At 45.2% G+C, this 21,248-nt stretch overlaps 1 protein-coding gene across 2 annotated transcripts in view; it reads left to right on the forward strand.

Annotated features, from left to right (window-relative positions):
- Positions 1-20,617, forward strand: part of KIF4A (kinesin family member 4A) — a 35,867-nt gene extending 15,250 nt beyond the window's left edge. The window contains exons 11-30 of one of the 2 annotated variants that reach the window (XM_075007694.1): positions 95-153; positions 366-471; positions 2,139-2,216; positions 2,566-2,751; positions 3,495-3,598; positions 5,488-5,632; positions 6,728-6,838; positions 9,246-9,329; positions 10,260-10,373; positions 10,681-10,836; positions 11,294-11,388; positions 11,869-11,998; positions 13,452-13,622; positions 14,152-14,259; positions 15,355-15,432; positions 15,538-15,639; positions 16,214-16,375; positions 18,029-18,148; positions 18,918-19,040; positions 19,850-20,617. In XM_075007694.1, the coding sequence (XP_074863795.1) occupies positions 95-153; positions 366-471; positions 2,139-2,216; positions 2,566-2,751; positions 3,495-3,598; positions 5,488-5,632; positions 6,728-6,838; positions 9,246-9,329; positions 10,260-10,373; positions 10,681-10,836; positions 11,294-11,388; positions 11,869-11,998; positions 13,452-13,622; positions 14,152-14,259; positions 15,355-15,432; positions 15,538-15,639; positions 16,214-16,375; positions 18,029-18,148; positions 18,918-19,040; positions 19,850-20,032 (2,415 nt within the window). In that variant the 3' untranslated portion in view covers positions 20,033-20,617. The remainder of the gene's footprint in view (positions 1-94; positions 154-365; positions 472-2,138; positions 2,217-2,565; positions 2,752-3,494; positions 3,599-5,487; positions 5,633-6,727; positions 6,839-9,245; positions 9,330-10,259; positions 10,374-10,680; positions 10,837-11,293; positions 11,389-11,868; positions 11,999-13,451; positions 13,623-14,151; positions 14,260-15,354; positions 15,433-15,537; positions 15,640-16,213; positions 16,376-18,028; positions 18,149-18,917; positions 19,041-19,849) is intronic. The other variant, XM_075007695.1, reaches the window with a different exon arrangement.
- Positions 20,618-21,248: the final 631 nt, after the last annotated feature.

Consider the following 21,248-nt stretch of genomic DNA (forward strand, 5'->3'; position numbering starts at 1 on the left):
TTAAGGTGGCTTGCGTTGTGATTCAGTACAGAATGATGAAGCAACTATCTTATCTCTCCTTCTATAATTGAGTGTCTAATTGCTTGTCTCTTAGACAGAACAAGAAAACGATAAGATGAATGTGAAACTAGAAGAACTCCGGCAGCATGCTGCGTAAGTCCCACCCAGTTTCATGTGCTTCCTATGTTACAGAAGTGCCTTACAACATTGCCTGTTTTAATTGACTTGTTCTGCATCTGGTATTTCAAAATCCATTTGTATGCAAGGAGGGTGACTGAGCAATATCCTATCTATTGCGCAGTCAGACATGCAATTACCAAGCAAGGCCTGTGGATTATTGACCTGTGGATATCTGAATTTTTCAGGTGCAAACTTGATTTGCAGAAGCTGGTAGAAACTTTGGAGGATCAGGAGCTCAAAGAGAACGTGGAAGTGATTCGTAATCTGCAGCAAGTAATAGTCCAATTGCAGGTAAGAACTGACCTCTGGAATGGGAAGATCTATACGCCAAATGAGTTTCGTACTGAGAAGTACCCAATGGTATGGTTATACTCTGCTAGGTAATGACTTCTTCTTCATATCACTGCCAAATAAACCCTGTGCTCAGATGTGTGGTTGCTAAATGGCTTTTAGCAAGTTACTTTAATACAGGCTTCCTGCTGAAACTTCAAAGCCTACTCCAAAATTCTGTTCCAGAAAATCTCAAATTCTGTATATTTTGTAAAAATAATGCCAACCGGTCACACTAGTATTTATACTACCACACAAAAAATGGGAATCTGTGCTCAGCGATTCCTAAGTGCTTGAAAGTTGTCACAAATACTCGATAACCTGAACACAGGGTCTTGGTTGTAGTTCTGGACTTTCATTTAAATTGCATTACTTTTATTTTTGTATTTGCTATTCCATAAAACAAAATGTGGCTTTACATTGCTCAGACTTTGATATAGTATAGTCACACTGTTTTGCTGATCAGGGTCCTCCTTTATTTTTGAATGGATAAGTAAAATAGAGACTGAGCTGGAATCTAACCCCAGTGTGCCTTTCTGATTAATGAAAAAAGCCAGAAAATGCACACACCTTCTTAGCTGAGGATTCAGTTATTGTCACAATAATGCTCCTTTACACCACTCTGGCAAGGTACAAGAGCCTCAACTGATTAAGAATGGGAACAATTAACGAACATTAGCAGCCTGCCTGTTTGGTCAAGTTTCTGCTCTGTCTCAGAGCAGAGCCTCCTTCACATAGCCCTATGCCTCCAAGTCCAGGAGTCGGTGACCACAGGGATAGTGAGTGTCTCACTGTTTTACATGCAGGCAGGTGCCCAATCCCTTTAACATTTTTCCAGGAACCACACATGTGCACAACCTTCCTCCTCCCTTTCTCACAGTGATCTGCTCTCCATTGCCAGTTGCTTCCGGCAGACATGGCTAAGCTGCTGCCAAAAGGGCAAGTGCTCCCTTCAGATTTCTTGGCTCCCCCATATTTCTGTGGGAGAGCCAAGCAATCTGTAGAAGTATAAATTCTGCACCTTACACTGGCTGCAAAATTCCCCCAGGAGTAAACACCACAAAATAACCATTTTATGCTCAATAGCTGCTCACTCCTGAGGAGACTCATTTACTCTGAAGAATGCTGGAAAGTGAGACGATTGCACAGATGTACAGTCCAAAGACTAGGTAGTTCAGGGTTTAAAACTACTCTTTTTGGAAGTCCAGCATTTATTTATTTTAGCTTCTGTATTTCTAGTTACACTGTCCCAGTCGAGAGAGCTGGAATTTTTTGAGACTGTCCATGTCGTTGTCTAATATAGAATGCTTCTATGTGCCCCTTCTTGGATGTTCCACAAAGCTCCAATTACTCCACGAGGAACTGGCTGTCAATTCTGCAGTGTGGAAAATGTCTGAAAAGGAGCAACTTTGTCTAGTAGTTGAGACTCAGTTAAGAAGAGCATTCACTGCTTCAGTTAAAATGGATACCAGTGGCCTTTTCTTCCCAGAAAGAAGTGTTTTCTCAGCTTAGCAGAGAGCCTACAGATGCCTTTGTTTCTCTAACTGGGCAGCAAGGAGCCCTTGTTAACTGCACTTCTCATCTCAGGCTTCTGCTCTGCGTTAAAGTGCTCTGTTTGCCCTACACAGGATGAAAGTGCTGCCTATGCAGCAGCATCCATGGAAGTTGTTTCCGAGATGGCAAACTCTGAGCAAGAAACTGATGCTGTAAGTATGTGGAGTCTGACATGGCAGATTATTTTGACAGTAAATATTCTCCTTCACTCCAGTAGCTGCATCTCTCCCCGCCCCCGATTCTCCTATCCCATGTGTACAGTATGTAGTTACTTCCTACCATCCTTCTGTGCTCTTTATTGTATGTTTTCCTGTTTAGAATATTTTCTACATTATTTTTTTCCCCACCTTAAAATTTTAAAGTTAGCAACAGTATTTGTAGAAAATGTTAACTTCAGTATTATTCACTTGTGCTGCTAATTCTGTGTTCAAACTGCCACCACTAGCATTGGAGAGCTCCTTAGAAATGGCTTCTTCTGGCTGCTAATTGTCTATATTCCAGCAAGCAGAAAACAGCCAGGACAGCAAGAGATCCCCAGATGCTTTCAGCACGCAGCATGCCCTCCGCCAGGCAGAGATGTCCAAAGCGCTGGTAGAATTAAATAAAGCCCTGGCTCTGAAAGAAGCCTTGGCCAAGAAAATGACCCAAAATGACAGCCAGCTGGAGCCCATTCATTCCCAATACCAGGTAATCACTCCTTTTTCCAGAAGGCCCATGGAAGTGTGTCCAGTGTCATTCTCTTCCTCACCCCATATGTGTGCATTTTCTAATGCTATTGAGAGAAGGGATTCACCAAAACAGGAGGAGTCCCTTAATGGCTCTCGTAGTGAGAACTCCATGTTTCCTTCCAATGTGGTGTGACGGGGCTGAATCTTGTGTCACAGGCTGTCTCTGGTGTGCTGGTTGTCTAGCTGCAGGTTCTCACAAGTGGCAAACTACTGCATCTGAATGTCTGCGTATGGGTCTATTAAGCAGAAAGTCCTTATGATTGGACACTGGCCACTGACTGTTCCATGCAGACCCAGTCTTCCCACTCATTCCACAGAGTAGAACTACTGTGGCACAACTTAGCCTCTGTGGAATTCAGCCATTGCTGGCCATGATACAAGTCTTGTAATTGCCATTGTGCTTCCATTGAACCAGCTCCCTCTCTCCCGTAAGTGTTGGAATTTCACTTTGACCCCACGTGAGCATTTTGATCAAAATGTGACTGCTAAGCAAAAGGGCTAGCTGCAGCTGTGTATTGATCTGGCTTTCCCAGCTACTGCACGGGGCCATCTACTGTACTGTTGTCAGAGGGATCAGAAATCACTGCAGTTGTCCAACCCATTGAAAAGAAATCACTTCCAAGGCCTTATCTAGCTTTGTCTCTCATATTTGGCATTTGAAGACTTGGAGCTTGAAGCACTCTGCGTCTGTCTCCTTTCTAGACTAATATCAAAGACCTGGAGTTGGAGGTCAGCAGTCTGCAAAAAGAGAAGGAGGAGCTGATCATTGCACTTCACACTGCAAAGAAGGATGTTAACCAAGCAAAGTAAGTCTGGTTAGAAAAGCCAAGCAGACTGGGTCCAGTAGATGATCTCTTTTTAAATCTGGCACTTGGCATGTAAAGCTCTATTAGATATTGATGTACATAAAATCCTAAATTCCAAATGGAGTTGCAATGAATGGGCTTGTCCACTTCATGACTTAAGTCCCAGGGGTAAATCTGCTACAGGTTGAACCTCTCTAATCTGGCACCCTTGGGACCTGACTGGTGCCGGATGACAGTTTTCTGGATCACAGGAGATCAGTATTGTCTAACAGCATTACCAGCATTTTCTTTGCTTACTGGGCTCTTAAACAACATCACAGAACTCTGGTGGTGGGAAACAAACTTTATGTAACTAACCATGGGGAACTTGGCCACATGTATAAGTGGCTGTTTGGCTAACTAAAATCATGCCGGATTACAGATGTTGCTAGATGATTGTTCCAAATTAGAGAGGTTCAGCCTGTAGTTCAGCGCACTTCAATGGCTGGGTATTGTCTTTAATCACCACGCTACGCAGTCAACCAATCTAAGGAGTTGATTTCACAACCCTGCCAGGCCCTGGCTGCTTTGGGGAATCTCTTGTCCAGCTTTCAAACTTCCTTCATTGAGACGGTGAGCATATTTTGAGGCAGTGGAAAGGTTCATTTTTGGCACTACAGTGGGGCCTACTGAATCAGGGTTTTATCCTATAGACTGACATAAAGTTTGGGAGGGGAAATATTCTCCAGCTCTGAGTAAATTTTCAGTTTCTCTTATAGAATATCTGTTCTGATTTAGTGCACCCTGCTAGGAATTGGGAGCTAAAAAGGGAGGCCTGTGAGACTAAAGGCCCAGGACAGAGAGCCAAAGAATGATTCCTAGTCCTGCTTACAGACTGTGATCTTGGATAGTTCTCTCCCTTCTCTGTGCCTCAGTTTTTCATCAATAAAATGAGAATAATGCATACTTGATTTGATTGGTTGGGGAGGATTTGTCAGACTTATTTATCTTATAGTGCTTTGCCATCTGCTGGTTAGAGAGTAGAAATGAGACCAGGATTAAAGTAAATTCCTGTTTCTTTGCAAATGGCTTGATGAACAGCTGAACTTTTGGATAACCGAGCAGTTATTTTAAACAGAGGTACTATTTTGATCTGGGTTCTGGCTTCAAGCTGGCACTGAAAATGAAGCCAGTAGACAGAGGCAGGCAGCAAGGCTGAGCTGAAAGGCAGTGGAGTCGGGGGAGCTGATTGTACTTTGCCCCCTTTTTGAAATTTTGCACCTCTTTCATCCACCACCACCACCAATTTTGTGCACTCCTGCCTTAAAGCAAGAGATTAGAAGCCTGGAGCCAATAAATTGTTTGCACTATTGAGCTAAAAATATAACAGTGAAGATGTACAGGTGAGGACTGGGACCCAGTGTCTGAAAACCGGAGAGGAAGGGAGGGTCTCCATGTCTTGACTCCTGTCTGAGTTCAAATGTCTTCACTGTTGTTTTTAGCTCTGTAGTGTAAAAGTTGCAAGCTAGAGTAATTTATTCTGGGCTCTAAGACTCGCTGATATCTGTGTCTTTGGGAGTTTAAGGTATGTTTACACTGTAATCTTCTCTCAGTCACTTGAAAGGAACCAATCTCATAATTGAGATGTTCTTAGCTTGTGCAGAATCAACCATTCTGCTTACTCTTGGAAATATTTCTAGTGTGCATCTCCCTTCCAGCCTTCCCTTTGGATTGAATGAGTTGTTGACAAGCACAACCAGAGTGTCTAAACTCTGCTTTATACAATGGTCAGGTCCTGGGGTGAGTGAGGGATGGCAGTTGTGGGTCTTTTTTTCACAGTAAGGAGAAGGGGCGTCTATTCATGCAGAATAGCATTGCTAGGCATACATTTATACAGTGATCCTTTGCAGGCTGAGTGAGCGCCGCAGGAGAAGACTACAGGAGTTGGAAGGACAAATGAATGATCTGAAGAAGAAATTGAGTGAACAGTCAAAACTCTTGAAGCTCAAAGAATCTACAGAGCGCACAGTCTCCAAATTGAACCAGGAGATTCGGGTAACTAACCCTGCCATCTGCAGCCTCTGAGCTCCATCTAATGGAGCAACTTCCAGACAGAAGTTAAAAACCTTCCATGTTACTAGGTTGGCAATAGCCTGTGCATTACAAGACTCATGTACCTGTAGTTATGTGACTAGCCATACTAATGGTGTACTGGCTAGCAGGTTCCTATAGTATAATCACTGGCATGGGAGTCAAATCTGCCTGTACTATTTATTTAGTCCATGTTTTGGGCATATCACTTGACTCAATTTCCAGGTCTATAAAATTGAGATGGTTTCCTATCTAAGTTCCCTGTAAGCTGAGCAGCCGCACAGCTGTCTATTTAGTGCTGGGCAGGTGCTTAGCAAAGATACACACCAGGGATCTGTGGCAGCTGGAGGAGAGCTGCCCCACACTCACCCCAAAACTAGCCTGCCCTCCAACCAGCTGGGGTTGCCTGGCTACAGCCTAGACTCTACCACAAGCAGTCCAATCCCCACCTGGCTCCTACCCAGGCCACAATTCAGCTGTGGAGGCCCTGGCCTCAATCAGGCCCTTAAGCTTTCCTTCACGCCTACAGGTTCCTGCAAGGAGAGAGAGCTGGGTGAGTCTCTCCCCACAGTTGCCCCAGAGCATCCTTCTTCACCCCCAAGCCTTCTCCAAAACTGGCACCCTCCCTTAGCTTGTATCCCCAGCCCGAGACCTCACACTCCTGCACCTCAACATTGAGTCCTTCATCCCTGCCCCTGCCTCTGCCCCAGGGCTCTCACCCCCAGCTGGAGCCCTCTTAGCCTTGCGTCCCAACCCTCTGCCCCAGGCCTGAACCTTCTCCCACACTATGAACCCTGAGGTCCCATCCCCTCCATGTTAATTTTATGTGCACCAGTATGAAGGTGATGTGAAGTACATCATCTCCATACTAATGCACATAACCACCCACTGAAGAGGATAGGGAACAGTGTTCCCTCTAATTTTTTCCAGCACTGAGATCCTCAAAAAGCTGGTGCTTCAGGTTAGCAAAGTTTCAAGAAAGCTTCTTCTCAAGAGTGCTTGGGGGGCCGGGGGGGAACTGTCCAATATCTAAATATTGAAGTAACTTTCCTCCTGCAGGAAATGAAAAATCAGCGGGTACAGCTGATGCGCCAGATGAAAGAGGATGCTGAGAAATTTAGACAGTGGAAGCAGCAGAAGGACAAGGAAGTGATTCAGCTGAAAGAACGGGTAAGTGAGCTGTTAATAACCTGAGAAGCCACTGCTGGCCATGTGCTACTTACCTGAGGGGTTGCCTGAGAAACTCTGCTCCATGTACAAAAAGACATCTAAAAATATAACTTCTGTGTAGTGCCTTGGCAATAACAACTAGGTCAGAAAGCCTCTTGCTCTGTATAACCCTGAGTGGCAGGCTGCCATCTTTCACCGTTTGCATGTGTTATGGGCAGATTGACAATTTGCATATGTCTGAGGTTCTGAGGTCTGCCAAAAGAGTGATCACAATTCAGATCAATAGCAAAAGAAATACCACTGCTCTAGTACCTAAAGGTACCTTTACCACAAGCCCTTTTAAGGGTATATTGGGAATATACTACATAAGCAAATAGTGAAGATTGTTACTATTACAGTGGTTAATGTAATCAAATCAGATTGTTGTATTCAGGACTGTGCCACTTGAATGTGAGCATGGCCTTGTTTCCAGGTGTTGTGAGCAGGATAGTTCTAGCCCTCAAAAGATGTACAATGCCATATTCTAGAGCAGTGGTCTAAACTACATTTGGAATTTAAGGGCAATCCAGGATCTACCCAAAGCCCCACCCCACTCTGTCATTCTCTTTGTCCTACCCTCTCCCTTTTCCTGGGAGGGGGAAGGGAGTTGGCGTTCGGAATGTGGATTGGGGTGCAGAAGGGTGTACAGGGGCTGGCTCTGGGAGGGAGCTCAAGGCTGTGGTGTGGGGTTCACGAAGGGGCTCAGAGCCAGGGATATGGGTTCAGGAGGGGGTTCAGAGTGCAGAGGGGATGTGGAGTGCTGGCTTTGGGATGGGGCTGCAGGTAGCAGTGCAGGCTTCCCCAGGGTGGCAGTTACTCTTCAAGGCAAAGCAAGGGCAGGCACGGCCCCAACCCCTCCACAGAGTACTGTGTTGAAACAAATGTCTACGTGTTGATATCTGCTGATTTATAGAGCTTTACTCCCAGGAGCTGGGAGAGCCAGTGCACCACACCACCCCGCTCCTGCCCACCATGGGGCTGCACTGCCCTCAACCTCGCCACAAGCAAGACTGTGCTACCCTGGACGAGGAGATGTGGTAGTGCCTGGAGTGGTACAGCTGCATAGCTGGGAGTTGCTGCTGGCATGGAGTGCTGGATTGGGAGCTGTGGCACTGCACTTCTCTCCTTTAGCTGCAGAGGCTGCTGGGAGTAGAGTCCTGTGGTTCAGGAGATGCTGATGTCTGTCGGCAAGTAGATGTTTGTATCCTCGCAGGGCTCTACCCACTTCTCTCACAAGAGGCCAACAAGCCTCTGTGGCCTTGGGGGCAGCAGTGGCTCTGCACGTGGTCCCCCTCTGGCACTGCCACACCAGCTCCCATTGGCTATCGTTTCCCATTCCTGGCCAATGAGAGCTGCAGGAGGTGGTGCTTGTGGCCAGGAGCAGAATTCAGACACTTCTTCCCCCTCCACCCACCTGGGCCTGGGAAGACATCAGTGAGCTGGGGCAGGCAGGGAACCTGCTGAATGTTGATCGTGATCGCCTGGGAGACTCCCCAGGCTCAATCAATCACAATTAATAGGTTGGTAACCACTGTCTAGAGCAGGGGTCTGCAACCAAAATAGCGAGAAGAGCCATTTTTTCAAATTCAGTTACAAAGTCAGTCCTTCAGGAGCCTCAATGCACATGAATATGAGACGGTCCTTAAAAAATAAAGTCAGACTGTGATTATCACCCCTATTTGAAGAACAGGGTGTACACAGTAGTTTGTACCAGTTAGAATGTTGTTGCTCCCATCTCCAGTCTTTACCTGCCTCAGCCCCCAAGTCTGACCCCTGTCTCCAGGCTTAACCCCCCTTAACCCCAACCTCCTTCCCCGCTTCAGGCTTAACTCACATCAGCGCACACAGTTCTGCCACGGCCGCCTCCCTCTGCTGCTCCCCACCATCTCCTCCTCCTCCCCAGCACAATTGCATAGCTCTGCCAGGGGCAGGCTTGGCTGCCCTCTCCACAACTCTCCTGACAGCTTAGACATCCAGCCACCTTTCTTTGCCCGGCTCCCTGCCACAGCTGACTGCTGAGTAGCTCCAGCTGCCACTGCTTAAACAACAAAACTAAATTTAGTTGGTTCAACAGTAGGCAACTGAATTTAGTTTTTTGTGTAAGCGGTGGCAGCCTCTGGAGCCTCAAGAGGAGTCAGCGGCAGCAGATCTCAGAGTCACATGCGCCTCTGGAGCCACAGGGTGCTGACCCCTGGTCTAGTGCAACAAGGGCCATTGGAATTTTAAGTCAGCTCTATCTTACAACGATCAGTGTTTGTCATAAAGCACGTAAAATGTCTATTTCATGCTCCTGGGTTAACAAATGCACGGTAAAACATGTCTTTATATGACCTGCAACATTTTGACCCACCCAGTTTTTTCTCTTCAGGATCGAAAGAGGCAGTATGAGCTGCTTAAGCTAGAACGAGACTTCCAGAAGCAGGCCAATATCCTCAGGCGCAAAACAGAAGAGGTAAGGAGCCACCCTCTGCCAGGGACTCCTGATCAATTCCCCAAGGTCTAATCTTGCTATGCAGGAAAACAGTTTGAGGTTTGGAGATGAATTGAGGATGTCAGATCAGAGGATGCATTATGACACCACTGACCGTAAGAACCACGTGCCACCTCTGTATCCAATCCAAGTAGTGCTACAGTTCAATCGGCACACCCAGCAAATTTTGTACTTAGGGTAGTTTTGCTAGCTGAACTTATCTGGGGAGATAATCATGGTTACAACAATCTTGCAGCCCACTGAGAGAAAGGAGGGTCACTCATGTGGCTCCCTTGGAAAGCTAAGTTGCCTGTTGCTGATCTACTTCTTGAAGGTTTTCTTCAACCATAAATTCTAGAAGCAGAAATGCTTTTATGCAAAACTGCTTTTAAAACGAGGGCTTCAGTTTTGGTGCAAAACTGGAGTGTGTGTGTGCTGGCAATAGCTTTGGCCACAGAATCACAGGAAATAACAATGTAACAGTCATATAGATTCAATAGTTAAAAGTACATTTTAAAGGTGATCCAAGAGGCTTGTAAGGTAGCTAAGCCTTTGTTAAGGGGTTTTAGGCTACAGACCTCAATAATTACAAAAACAGACAAGGCATCTACTTACTTCTTGCTTAATGCTGGCTGGCATGCAGTAATATCTCCTCTATATCAGCACTACAAGTTCTCAGTAAAGGAAAACTGGATTCTTAAAAATACACTATTGTACAGCTAAAGCTAAAAACAGCAGTGTTTTCTGTTAATGTGTCCTTGTGCAGGTGACTCTTAACTGGCTTTCAGCAGCATGATGTCCTGCATCCAAAACTGTAAATCAGTCTAAGTTAAGCAGCCCCCACTGTTTCCACTGTGCTAGAGGAGTGGGAATGGGAAATGATTGTGTGGTTTGTTTTTGTTTTTTTTGCAGGCAGCAGCTGCTAACAAGCGCCTGAAAGATGCTCTACAGAAACAGCGTGAAGTAGTAGATAAACGGAAGGAGAGCCAAAACCGAGGAATGGAAGGAGCAGCTGCTCGAGTAAAGGTGGGTATCGACATTGGTAAAGGTGGGTTTCCACACTCTTTGAATAATGAACTAGCACAAAGATTGCCTGGCTCCCTCTTTTGTGGAGACTGGAGTTGATGGGTGGATTACAGAGAAGGGTGGTGGAATTTCCTGTCCTGAATAGGTGTAAAGAAGGACAACATAGTTCATTAGCCCCTAGATAAGGAGGAGAGGTTTTTTTTTTGTTTGTTTGTTTTTTTTGTTTTCCCCAAGAGGGGTAAGTAGGTGACTGAAGTCCCACTGATGTGCTGTCCAGTAAAGTTTATTTCAATGTTCTGTCTTCCAGAGCTGGCTTGCAAATGAAGTAGAGGTTCTGGTTAGTACTGAGGAAGCCCGGCGCCACCTCTCTGATCTTCTGGAGGATAGAAAGATCTTGGCCCAGGAATTACTGCAACTCAGAGAAAAGAAGGAAGCTGGGGAGATGCCACCTCCTAAACTCCGGGTGAGTGGCGCACATAGACACAGCTGAGTGTCACATTCACTCGGTCCCCTTGTTGTTCCTCTTGTTCTCTCCATTTGGGTCCTATGAACTCATATGAAAACCAGTGTACTATTCCCTTGGCCTTGGCTGATGAGAGGAGTTGGAATGAAGCAGTGGTCGCAGCACAAGGGTAATTGGGATCTGGACCTTTGACAAGCAGTTAGTCTGGCATCAGTGTCATGAGTGGCCCTCCGCCCCATCAAAGGTTTCATGTACAACTCTTGTTCAGTTGGGAAGAAGGGTGGAGTTTCAGCTGAGGAGAACTTGTAAACCTCTTTCCTGGCTTATACCCCTATTTTAAGTGTTTGGAGGGTCTCTAAACTAATGCACAGACTCAAGCAGTAATTTGCTTTTGTTCTGCTCCTGCCTCCCCAATCTCAAATTATTTCATATCGTGTCTTCATGCAATTCTCTTCAGAGACGTACATACTCTATCGCAGATGTGCAGGCTTCTGAAATGGACCATTCCATCACAAAGCAGATAGAAAGCCTGGAAACAGAGATGGAGCTCAGGTAAGGGTGTTTCATGAGTTTCTAATAAGCAAAACTAGCCCTCATTCCTATAGCACCATCATCCCAAGGTTTCCTACACTTCGACCCTTGCAGCCATTCTGTGACACCTGGGAGAAATGAAGAATAGCAGATAAGTATCCTGTGTAGTTTCAGACAGAATCAAATGGGAATTTCCACGATACTGGAGCTACAAATGCTATTTATGCAAGAAAGATCTAGGTCAGTTTTTGCTCATCTGAAAGATGGAATCCCAGCATGTGCTTATGTGATGCAGAAGCAGTGGTTTGGTAAAGATTCAGGAGAATTAATTTCAAGCTGAGCCACCAATGCAGCTCTGCAGAAGACCCCAACACCAGGAAACAACTGAATTGTAACTGGAGCTGTCCTCCGTAGTGTCATGTTTTGGGACTGACATTAGCGTTACCGAAGAACTACTCCCTGTTCTTTTGCTTGAGCTCAGATGCCTGTTTCTTTCCAAAGGAGTGCCCAGATAGCAGATCTGCAGCAGAAGCTGTTGGATGCTGACAATGGTGATCGGGTGAAGCAACGCTGGGAAACAATTGCAACTATTCTAGAGGCAAAGTGTGCCCTGAAATATCTGATTGGAGAGGTAAATTCTGCATTTTAGCACACCCAGCTGCTTGGGATTGTTGCACTGTATTTATTACCTATAACCATAGCCATAGCTGTCTCAACGAGCTCATGCTTTGAGGTTAGACAAGAATAGATGGAAGTGAAAGCTGTGGTGATGTGTGACAGGGAAAAAGAGGTGAGGAGATTATAAAAAGGTTGTATAGCTGACTGGGTGAGTAGTACTTTCATTCTGAAGATTACATAGAGGGTTGTGCTAACATTTAAAACAATAGTTGATCTTGAAGTGGGCTACATGGGCAGCCTAGAAAGAGGGAAGAGGCATGCTGGATGAAGTCAGAATGGATTCCTGGACTGGTGAATTACATGGGGGAGAAGGCAACTGGGATGCATCCTTGACAAATGGCTTAGGAAGGGAAATAACTAAAAGGTGGGGAAGGTGCTATCCTTGAAGAGGGAAAAACCTGAGTCTGACTCAAGTATTGAGGAAGCCCATGATGCTTTACAGGGAAGAGCTGACCATAGTCATAGTTACAAGTGAGGTGCGTGACTTCCTACTGAAGTGTTTTGGAAGGGTGAGAGTGAGAGATGAGGTGTGCAAGGAAGGCAAGAAAGAAGCAAGCTGCAATATGATCAAATCCTTATTATGATCCTTAAAAAATGGAAGGATAGGTCGTAGAGAAACGGGAATTTACTAGACCTGTATACTCTTGGGAGATGGGGAAGATAACTTGTTCAGTCTCTGTCAAGATGGTTTTGAGTTGGCATTGGGACACGCAGGAGGAAGGTATAAACACAAAATTGGATAGAAGAAAATCTTGGACGCTCTGGCCTGGAGACACTACTCAGAACTTTCTGACCAGATGAGCTTTCCCAGGGCAGTGAGGTTGAAGGCCAAACCTCTTAGGGGTACTTTGTGCTGTTTTCCCCTCCTTCTTCACACTCAGAGTCCCTGAAGGAGTGGTTAGCAGTGAAAAGCACAGTCTAGTTCAGGATAGGGAGTTGTCATTTTTGTATGTGGTGTACAACTTTGAGGGATGACAGAAGAGACCTCGAGATTTGGCCAAGAAAAGGCCTCTAGTAAAGTAAACATAGGTGAATGAAGAAGAGGAATCCAGACTTACGGAGCATCAAGGAGAGAGATAGGAACACAAGGCAGCCAGTGTAGATGGTAAGCTCCAGACAAATGAGGTAGGTGGTATAAAGAGAGATTTAAGAACTGGGGGGAGACAATGGCATGCTGAAATGCAGAAACAAAGGTAATAGACTGAGTCATTCTAGTCATTTGCCCATGCTGTCTATTGCCTGTTTTGTGGGCAGAGGGGGCAGTGGGAGTGCCCGATAAGGTTCTCATGTGGGTCTAGCTCTGAATTTGACTCCAGCACCCTTGTTGCTGATATCCAGTCCCACTCGTGGACTGTGGGGAGTGACATCCATTTTTCCCCAGTAGTCTCCTTACTGATGTCTTTCAGCTTGTTTCCTCCAAAGTGGAGGAAAGTAAACTTCACAGCAGCTTGGAACAGAGCAAAGCTAACTGTGCAGACATGCAGAAAATGCTGCTTGAAGAGAGAAACCAGTTGGCAGAAATAGAGGCTGAGCTCCAAAGTCAGTTGGTGATGCAGGAGCAGCAACATCAAGAAAAGGTAAAACCCAGAAGTGAAGGGGCACCAAGGTTACTACCGCATGCCTTCCGTGGAGTTAAACATGTAGTAGAATTGCTCTGCAGCAAGGTTCATGAAGATCTGCCCAGGAAGAAGAGTTGAGGATATGATCCTCGATCCAAGTGCCTCTTGAGAAAGAGAGGATTCAATTTGCAGCCTGTCTAGAAAACCCAGTCAAATTGTCATGAGCCTTTGTCAGCCTCTGGCAGAAGACCAGATGTGATCAGCCCTAGGAATTCTCCCTTATCTGTCTTCTGACCTCTGTTTCTAAAGTTGTCTTTTAATGGCACAACACAAGGTGGTGGTTTCAAGTGTGCCCAGGCCACTCATGCTGTTGGTTCCAAAGAACTAGGTTACTTGTCCGCCTCCTGGAGATTGCCCACCTGCCCAAAACCCAAGTTGGCATACATAGTAAAGACTGCCAGGCATGCCTCAGGGGTATATTCCTTAAAAGCATGTTTTTGTCACTGTCTGCATCCTTTTAATCTATGCTGTGTTGATTTGTCTGTAGGTTCTGTACCTCCTTAGCCAACTCCAGCAGAAAGAGGCAGCGGAGAAGAAGCTGGAGGACTCTCTAACTGAGACTGAGCAAAAGCTACTTGAGAGGCTCAAGTTTCAGGTAAATGGGCTGGAGGTGGACTCAACTCTGGCAGTTATCCTCTTCATGGAGCAGGATTTTTTTTTTTTCTGTGTCATTCTCCTGCCCTGCTGCAACAATGCCAGCTCCTTGCTGTTAGATGTGGGGCTTCAGAGGAATTGAGTAACATTGGAAATTTATTAAGGCTGCCATCCATGTGTAGGTTAGTAATGGCTGGAATGTTGAGCCTTTAATCTGCATTCACAAATGCTCCCACAAAAGAAGCAAACTGGCAACAGACCTGCCTCAAAGTCCAGTTGCACCTTCTACAAGCCCAACATCAGCTGTTTGCTGCATGCTCAGGCCAGCTGAAGGAATGTGGTTAACTCCATTCTGAGTTGCTTCCAGGCTGCCATTGTGGCTTTTAAGAGGGGATCCACAGTGGAAACGTTGAAAGCACCAGCTCCAGGGTGCAATAGCAGTGGGATACCCTAGTCTCTCCCTCAAAGTTAGTACAGTTTAGTATAACAGATTGCTGGAGAAGGAGACAATTGGTCAAGTTGCTGAAGCAGAGCTTTCCTAGCCTGGCTCAGAGATTGTCCCTGGAGGGTAGGAAAGGTGTTAAAGTTGAGAGATGACCATGTTGGCCTGTTGGTAGGACAGAGGAAATTATTGATAGTGAGGTTAGTGTTCCTCCTGACCCCAAAACTGAAGGTCCAATCTCCTGTTGGAGAATGGTGGAGAAACCACATCTGTGGACACAGAGAAGCAGGCACTAGAACTAGGCCGGGTTCACATTACGACTGGCCATCGAGCTAAGTAAGGCAATTTCAGCTATGTGAATAACTAAAGTCAATGTACTTAGATCTGCTCACTGCAGTGTCTTCACTCTCTCTTGTGGATTCCACCTACATGTCATGTTGTGGTGGCGTACTGGAGTTGATGGGGGAGCTCTTGGAGGTTGATATATTGTGTCTATACTGGAAGTGATAAATTGACCCCTGCTGGACCAAATGCTCCATGTGGCCCTAGGCGTTGATCCTCCTGACTTGAACAATCTATTGCTAGCAGTTTGGAAGCATTTTCTACCTCTTAGACCCTAAATAACCCTGCACATTTTGTCCTTTCCTGTGACAGGATGAAGAGCTTGAAAAAATGAGGGAGCTTTGTGAGAAGAACCAAGGGCTTCTCCAGGAGAATGAGTCCCTAAAACAGGTAGAGAAGGGTGTGTACATAGCTGGGGGCGGGCGCTTAGTGGTAGCAGGGTTTGTTAGCTTTGGCTGTTTATGATGCAACAAGATTAACCTTCTTTTCTAACAGAAATTAATATTGCACCAAATTGCAAGTGGACAGAAGCTCCGACACATTCAACAAATGTCAGCTCAGTCCCCAGAGTCTCCCTTTGATTACGTTCCACCTAAGGTAAACAGCTGCTGTGTGCTGATTACAGAACTTTCAGACTTTCCTCTTACACTTGAGTTGCTTTATTGAGCATCTTTGTTCTGAAGACAAGGCAGGCCCCAAGGACTCCCCCACTCTCCTCTCTATTAAAGAACTAGAATCTTTCTGGAACCTGTCTAGCGCTGTTGCTTCTCTTCTGTCTAAAGGAAATTATCACACTTGGTATGCTGATAGTTTGCCTTGTTCCCATCCTAGCAAGCAGGCTGCTACCTCTGCAGCACTGCCTGTATTTGCTGAGCCACAGAGCAAGAAACTAGAAATCAAAATATGGTCTGCCAGTATTGGAGAGAATAATGTGATTTAGGATCACTTGTGGTAGGTGTGTAGCATGGGGAGTACACCAGAGTTTTGCAACTTGATATTTTTAACCCAGCTGAACAAGCTGCTGCTTTGAACAGTTAGGAATCCTTGCCAATCTGATGACTTGGCCTGGTCATGCAGTTTTCTTGGCTGTTAGAGTAAACTGCTTCTGCGACTCTGAAATAATTTGGCAAATTTCTGAGGAGGTCTCAAACCATCCAATTTCCATCTGTAGCCAAAGATTCGCCGTCAGACAGCTACAAAATCTTGTGCACAGACAACAGAAATGGATGTGGAAGAGCTGTTCTCTGAATCTGGGGAATCTGGAGGGGAGATGGAAGATGCGGAATGGGTGCCGATCAAAGCAGCCAAAGGATCCAAGAAAAGCCTGTCAGGGGTATGATCCAGTTACCTTTCTCTGTCTCCAGGTTGGGTTACTAGCTCTGACTGAGGGTATCTCTTACACGTGGTGTGGGCGGACTGGCACGTGCAGAGTGAAACACAGCTGAGTTGTGGAGTTTGCACTGGCATTCTGAAGCAGAAGCTGATGACTCCAGCAGTACTGGACAGCATTTAGTTGTCACTGTTAGTACTTTGGATGGATGGTTTGTCAACCACCCATCTTGAACACTTCAGATAGGTGCAAAATTAGCAAATGTACCAGAGCAGCTGTACCTCCTACACATCAAAGAGAATTTGTAATTCTCTGAACTGCTCATTCATGTGGATGTCCCAGAGAGGAAACTGGCTAAGGTTTCAAAATCCCCTTGCAGATGGTCCCAGCTGTCATGTGACTCAAAGGAAGCTAAGTAGTCACCTTCTGTGTGTACAGGTTGCTGACCCTTTGGGGGAGAAGATGGTCTGAAACACCTGAGCAGTACCTGTAGAGTGGGAGATGATAGAGACAAAAATATAGATGACACTTGTACCATGCAGCTTTCTCCACAATTAGCGATGGTACCACACGAAGCACGTGGCCTTTGGGAGGTAGAGAGATGCATTAAGCTTCTTGGGAACTTCCCCTAATGTAATGGTATGTTGTTCGGGCTTTTGCTCTCCAGACACTTCTCCACTTAAGCTATGTCTACACTACCCTGGAAGATGAAACTGCTCCAGGGTTCATCTAGTATGGATGTGCAGAATCGATCTCTCAGGGGTCTCAGTCGCCCCCTGTACTCCTTGCGAGAAACTCCCAGTGATCTTCCCCAGTATGGACAGCCACGTTAGCCAGACATAGATACGTCGATTTTTTTAGCTGCACAGTTGTCATGACTAGAACTGCATATTTGTGGTCAACTTACTTTGCCTAATGTAGATGTAGCCGAAGATTTCTGAGGGACAGGTAGAGTGGAGGAGCTTGCTTGTGCTGAACACTCAAGTCAGTAAGCACCAGCAGGTCATTCTGAGCTTGAACTCTCCCAAACCAGAGCTCTGCTCCCCTACAAATTATCTGCTTGGTCCCTCCAATTATTTTTACACATACGCCTGTGTCAAGTCTATACTCCAACACATCTACCAGCTACATGCAGGCTCAGTAACTGACATGAAGGGTGGCGGCCCCTCCACGCTGACACTGCCCTGTGGCATCGAAGAGAGTATGTTACTCTGAATGGCAGTGCTTACACGCCATTTAAAAAGTGGGCAGTTTCACACCTCTATTGCAGAGGCGAGAGTGGCATGTTGTACTTCACACTTAGAACTGAAAACTGCCACGAAGCCAATGCAGCCCTTTCACTTCTGATCTGTGACTGGGCATTAGCTTTATCTGGGAGATGCTAGTTTCATGCGCTTAGATCTGTGAGACCAGTTGGCATGTGTAATGCGGATATGGCGAGGGCTCAAGCTTAAATTTGACTTGGCAAAGTGATTGATGAAAGCTACTGTGGTAGTTCCAAAATGTCAATATTCAGAATGAGCATCTAATTCAAGAAGTGGCTCAGATAATGACTTGCATCTCTTATACGTGGGGAGAGCGGCAGTGAGCTGGGTCATGGTAGCTCATGCAACAGTGGAGCTGTTACTACACTGAACTCTCTTCTCCTCCTACAAGTGTTCCTGCAGAGGTCGATGTGGAAACCGGCAGTGTGGCTGCAGGAAGCAGAAGCTAGGCTGCACTGCCGGCTGTAACTGTGATCCAACAAAATGTAGAAACCGAGATTCTGGCGTGTTGGTGAGTACTCCTGCATTTCACTCTTGGGTGTTAGTTCTGGATGCACCCAACATCTACCCAATAACTTCCATGTACTATAATTCAGAAAAACGATCCTGGGCATTCCCAAGCTAATGGTGCCTACTTATGCAACTGGGCAACTTAAGGTTTATCCCTAGATTGGAAGCTATTGTAAATGTATAATGTAGCTGGTGTGCCTTGGTACATTAATCATATTGGTAGCTCCACCTGCTTTCCCAGCCTGCAGAGTTGAGGTGTATGAATGTGGGATCTCCACAATTTTTTTGGATAAACTTGCTACAACCTGATAGTAGATGTTTTTTAGAGAATAAGTAATGTCAGTCCCTTCTGCTTGGTAGGTGACATGAACGTATGTTTCTGATTCAAGCTGTACCAAAACTTACTCTGCTCCATTTGTTCATGGCTTTTGAAATATATCTGGAGAGGAATTTAGCTGGCTTTAGCTACCTCACAAGCCACTTGGATCATTTACATTCCACTCACTGGAATAGCTGCAATTTTTGGTTTGCACTCAGGTACTGGGAGGCCTCTGCTCCAAACCTCTCACTTGGGTCACCTAAACAGAAAAATTTGGCAACTGGTTCTTCAAGGTGATCACATGTACTTTCTAGTGCCTATGCTGCTTTCTTTAGAGTTGCTGTTCACAGCAAGGGGACATGAAATTCCAGGATTCATAAGTCGGTGTTTTGAAAAAGATGTATTGATGGAGCAGCTTTGGACTAAGGTAACATGCATGTCTGTTCCTCAGGATGGTCCTGTGAGTGAGGACCAAACAAGAGATTCTGAAGGATCCTTCAAACTGGAAGATCCCACTGAAGTGACTGCTGGGGAGACCTTCTTTGAACCAATATGTATCACTCCAACCAAGAAGGTACAAATCAGAGATGGGGGAGCCTGAATGAAATTGATCACTTCCAGCCTTGTCTTGTTCATAGCTAGCAATGGACACTACTCAACAGAAAATTCACGGAGATAATTTCACTGTGTCTAGCTTATCCCCTTCCTTCTGAGCAGCCTGAGGGAACAAAAGCTAAACAGGGGCCAATGTAGATATGTCCCACCCTGGTGGTGAAACACAATGGTACTCTTCTGTCTAATTAGGCTTTTTTGCTCTTAAATAAGCTTTTGTCGTTAGCTCTTTACCAGGCTGTCTTGCCTTAATTGATTCCCAAAGTCCTTAAGCCAACTCAGTACATTAGTTCAGTGGTTCCCAGCCTTTTTCACTAGTACAGACCTCCCCAGTCATTCACACACCTCAAGCCATTCACAGATGCCCATCAAAGCCCATTTTAGCTGCGATGTGCAGTTTGTTAAATAAAAAAGGAAACAACAACATAGATTTTCCAACAGCAATTAGTAACATTATTGGAAGGTATTTAATTTATTTAAATCTTACTTTCTATGACTTTTTGTTTACTTTTTTTCATGGACCCCCTGCAATACACTCACAGACCCCAAGTTGTGAACCACTGCACGCTTCCCCTCCAAACTTCTCTGCCCCATTTTATAGATCACTTTCAGATTTTGATACATCAAGTCAAGAGAACTGAGTAGCTCGTCTGGATTATCTTTTTTTTGTGGCACCTGGCAATCGTGGATGCCTTCCAAGCCTCAGGGAAGGTTGGCTGGTTTCTTTGACTGCTTTGGCAACTCAAGCTAATAGCCTCATTTTCTTACCAGGTCCTAAAAGAGATTGCTGAGCAAGATGTGTTTAAGAAGGCCAACACAGCTGCACTCTTAATCAATGGAGATGTAGATTCTCAGGAGAACCAACTGCCACTAGTGAAGAAGAAAAAGCGAATTTTGAGTACTAACACCAGCTTCTTCTCAGGCTGTACCCCCATCAAAGAGGAGGACAACTGAGAGCAAGGGACTTTTAATGTTGCACTTCCTTTTCCACCTGAGACACTAACTCGTAAATGATGAACAGGATTTATTTCTCGAAACTAAAACTTGAGAAGAAACAAGCTTCAGCTGCTGGCAGAGAGATGGGTGTCATGGGACCCAACCACCTGTCACTTGGTTGTTTGTGTAGCTCTGCTGGAGTAGCTGTAAAATGTACAAGATCAATGAAGGAAGATGTTATTACTCTTTGGAATATTTACAGAGCAGACTCACTCACTTCATGCATTCCAATTGCCTGCCTCATCCTAAACTGAGAACAGTTTTAGCTTCATTGCTCTTAGGTCATTTTGAACTGCACTGGTCACTGAGTCCATCTTTCAAATGCAGGAACAGGAATGCCTGCCTCAGTTCCATGTAAGCCCTCTTGATGTTTTATCTCACTGACTTACCGTTTTGTAGTCTTAAAACTAGCTAGCATAGCAAACTGGTCAGTGGATCTGTTCCCTCTAGGCCACTGGTGCCCCAGTGAAATGAGACTCTCACTGGTCCTTGTGTTTTGTGAATATTAGGAGTTTTAACTTTTTTTTAAAAAATTTTTGTAGCTTTAATAAAGTGCTAAAAAAGGCTAAACTTCTGGTGCATTATGTCCCAAATGAGTCGAACAGCATCTGCTCCCCAGAACCCCAGTAGGCTCCTCACACAAATCAGACATTAGGAATCTGAAAACATGTAAACTGGTAAGTGAGCACTTTAGTTTGGCAGAGCACTCAGTTAATGACTTGATGGTTTGTGTATTATAACTAAAGAGATTTTAACACCAAATTACAAAGGGATGCATCTGAACTGGAGTTCATTTATAAGTTTGGTACCCATCACTGTGAACTCAACAAAGATCTCAACTAGCTGTGTCAGTCTGTATTTTCACAAAACAAAAAAACTGTGCTTAAAGACGAACAATATAATTTGTGAGGTGATGAGCTTTCGTGGGACAGCCCACTTCTTGAAGTCTGGAGAATCCTGATAACTGAGAGAGACAGGGAGAGAAAATTAACAAAACTGATGAATCAGCTATCTAGGAGAGAAGGAAGTGGGGGAAGAAAAAGCTTAAGTGGGCTGCCTGGGGTCACTGCGAATATCAAAGGTGGGGAAACTGTCCTTGTAATGTGTAAGGTAATTAATATCTTTTGCGTCTGAGGTGCTGGGTATCCAACTTGAAAATAAATGCTTCTTCAAG

This window comes from Carettochelys insculpta, chromosome 13 (genome assembly GCF_033958435.1).
Source record: "Carettochelys insculpta isolate YL-2023 chromosome 13, ASM3395843v1, whole genome shotgun sequence".
NCBI classification, from domain to species: Eukaryota; Metazoa; Chordata; order Testudines; family Carettochelyidae; genus Carettochelys; species Carettochelys insculpta.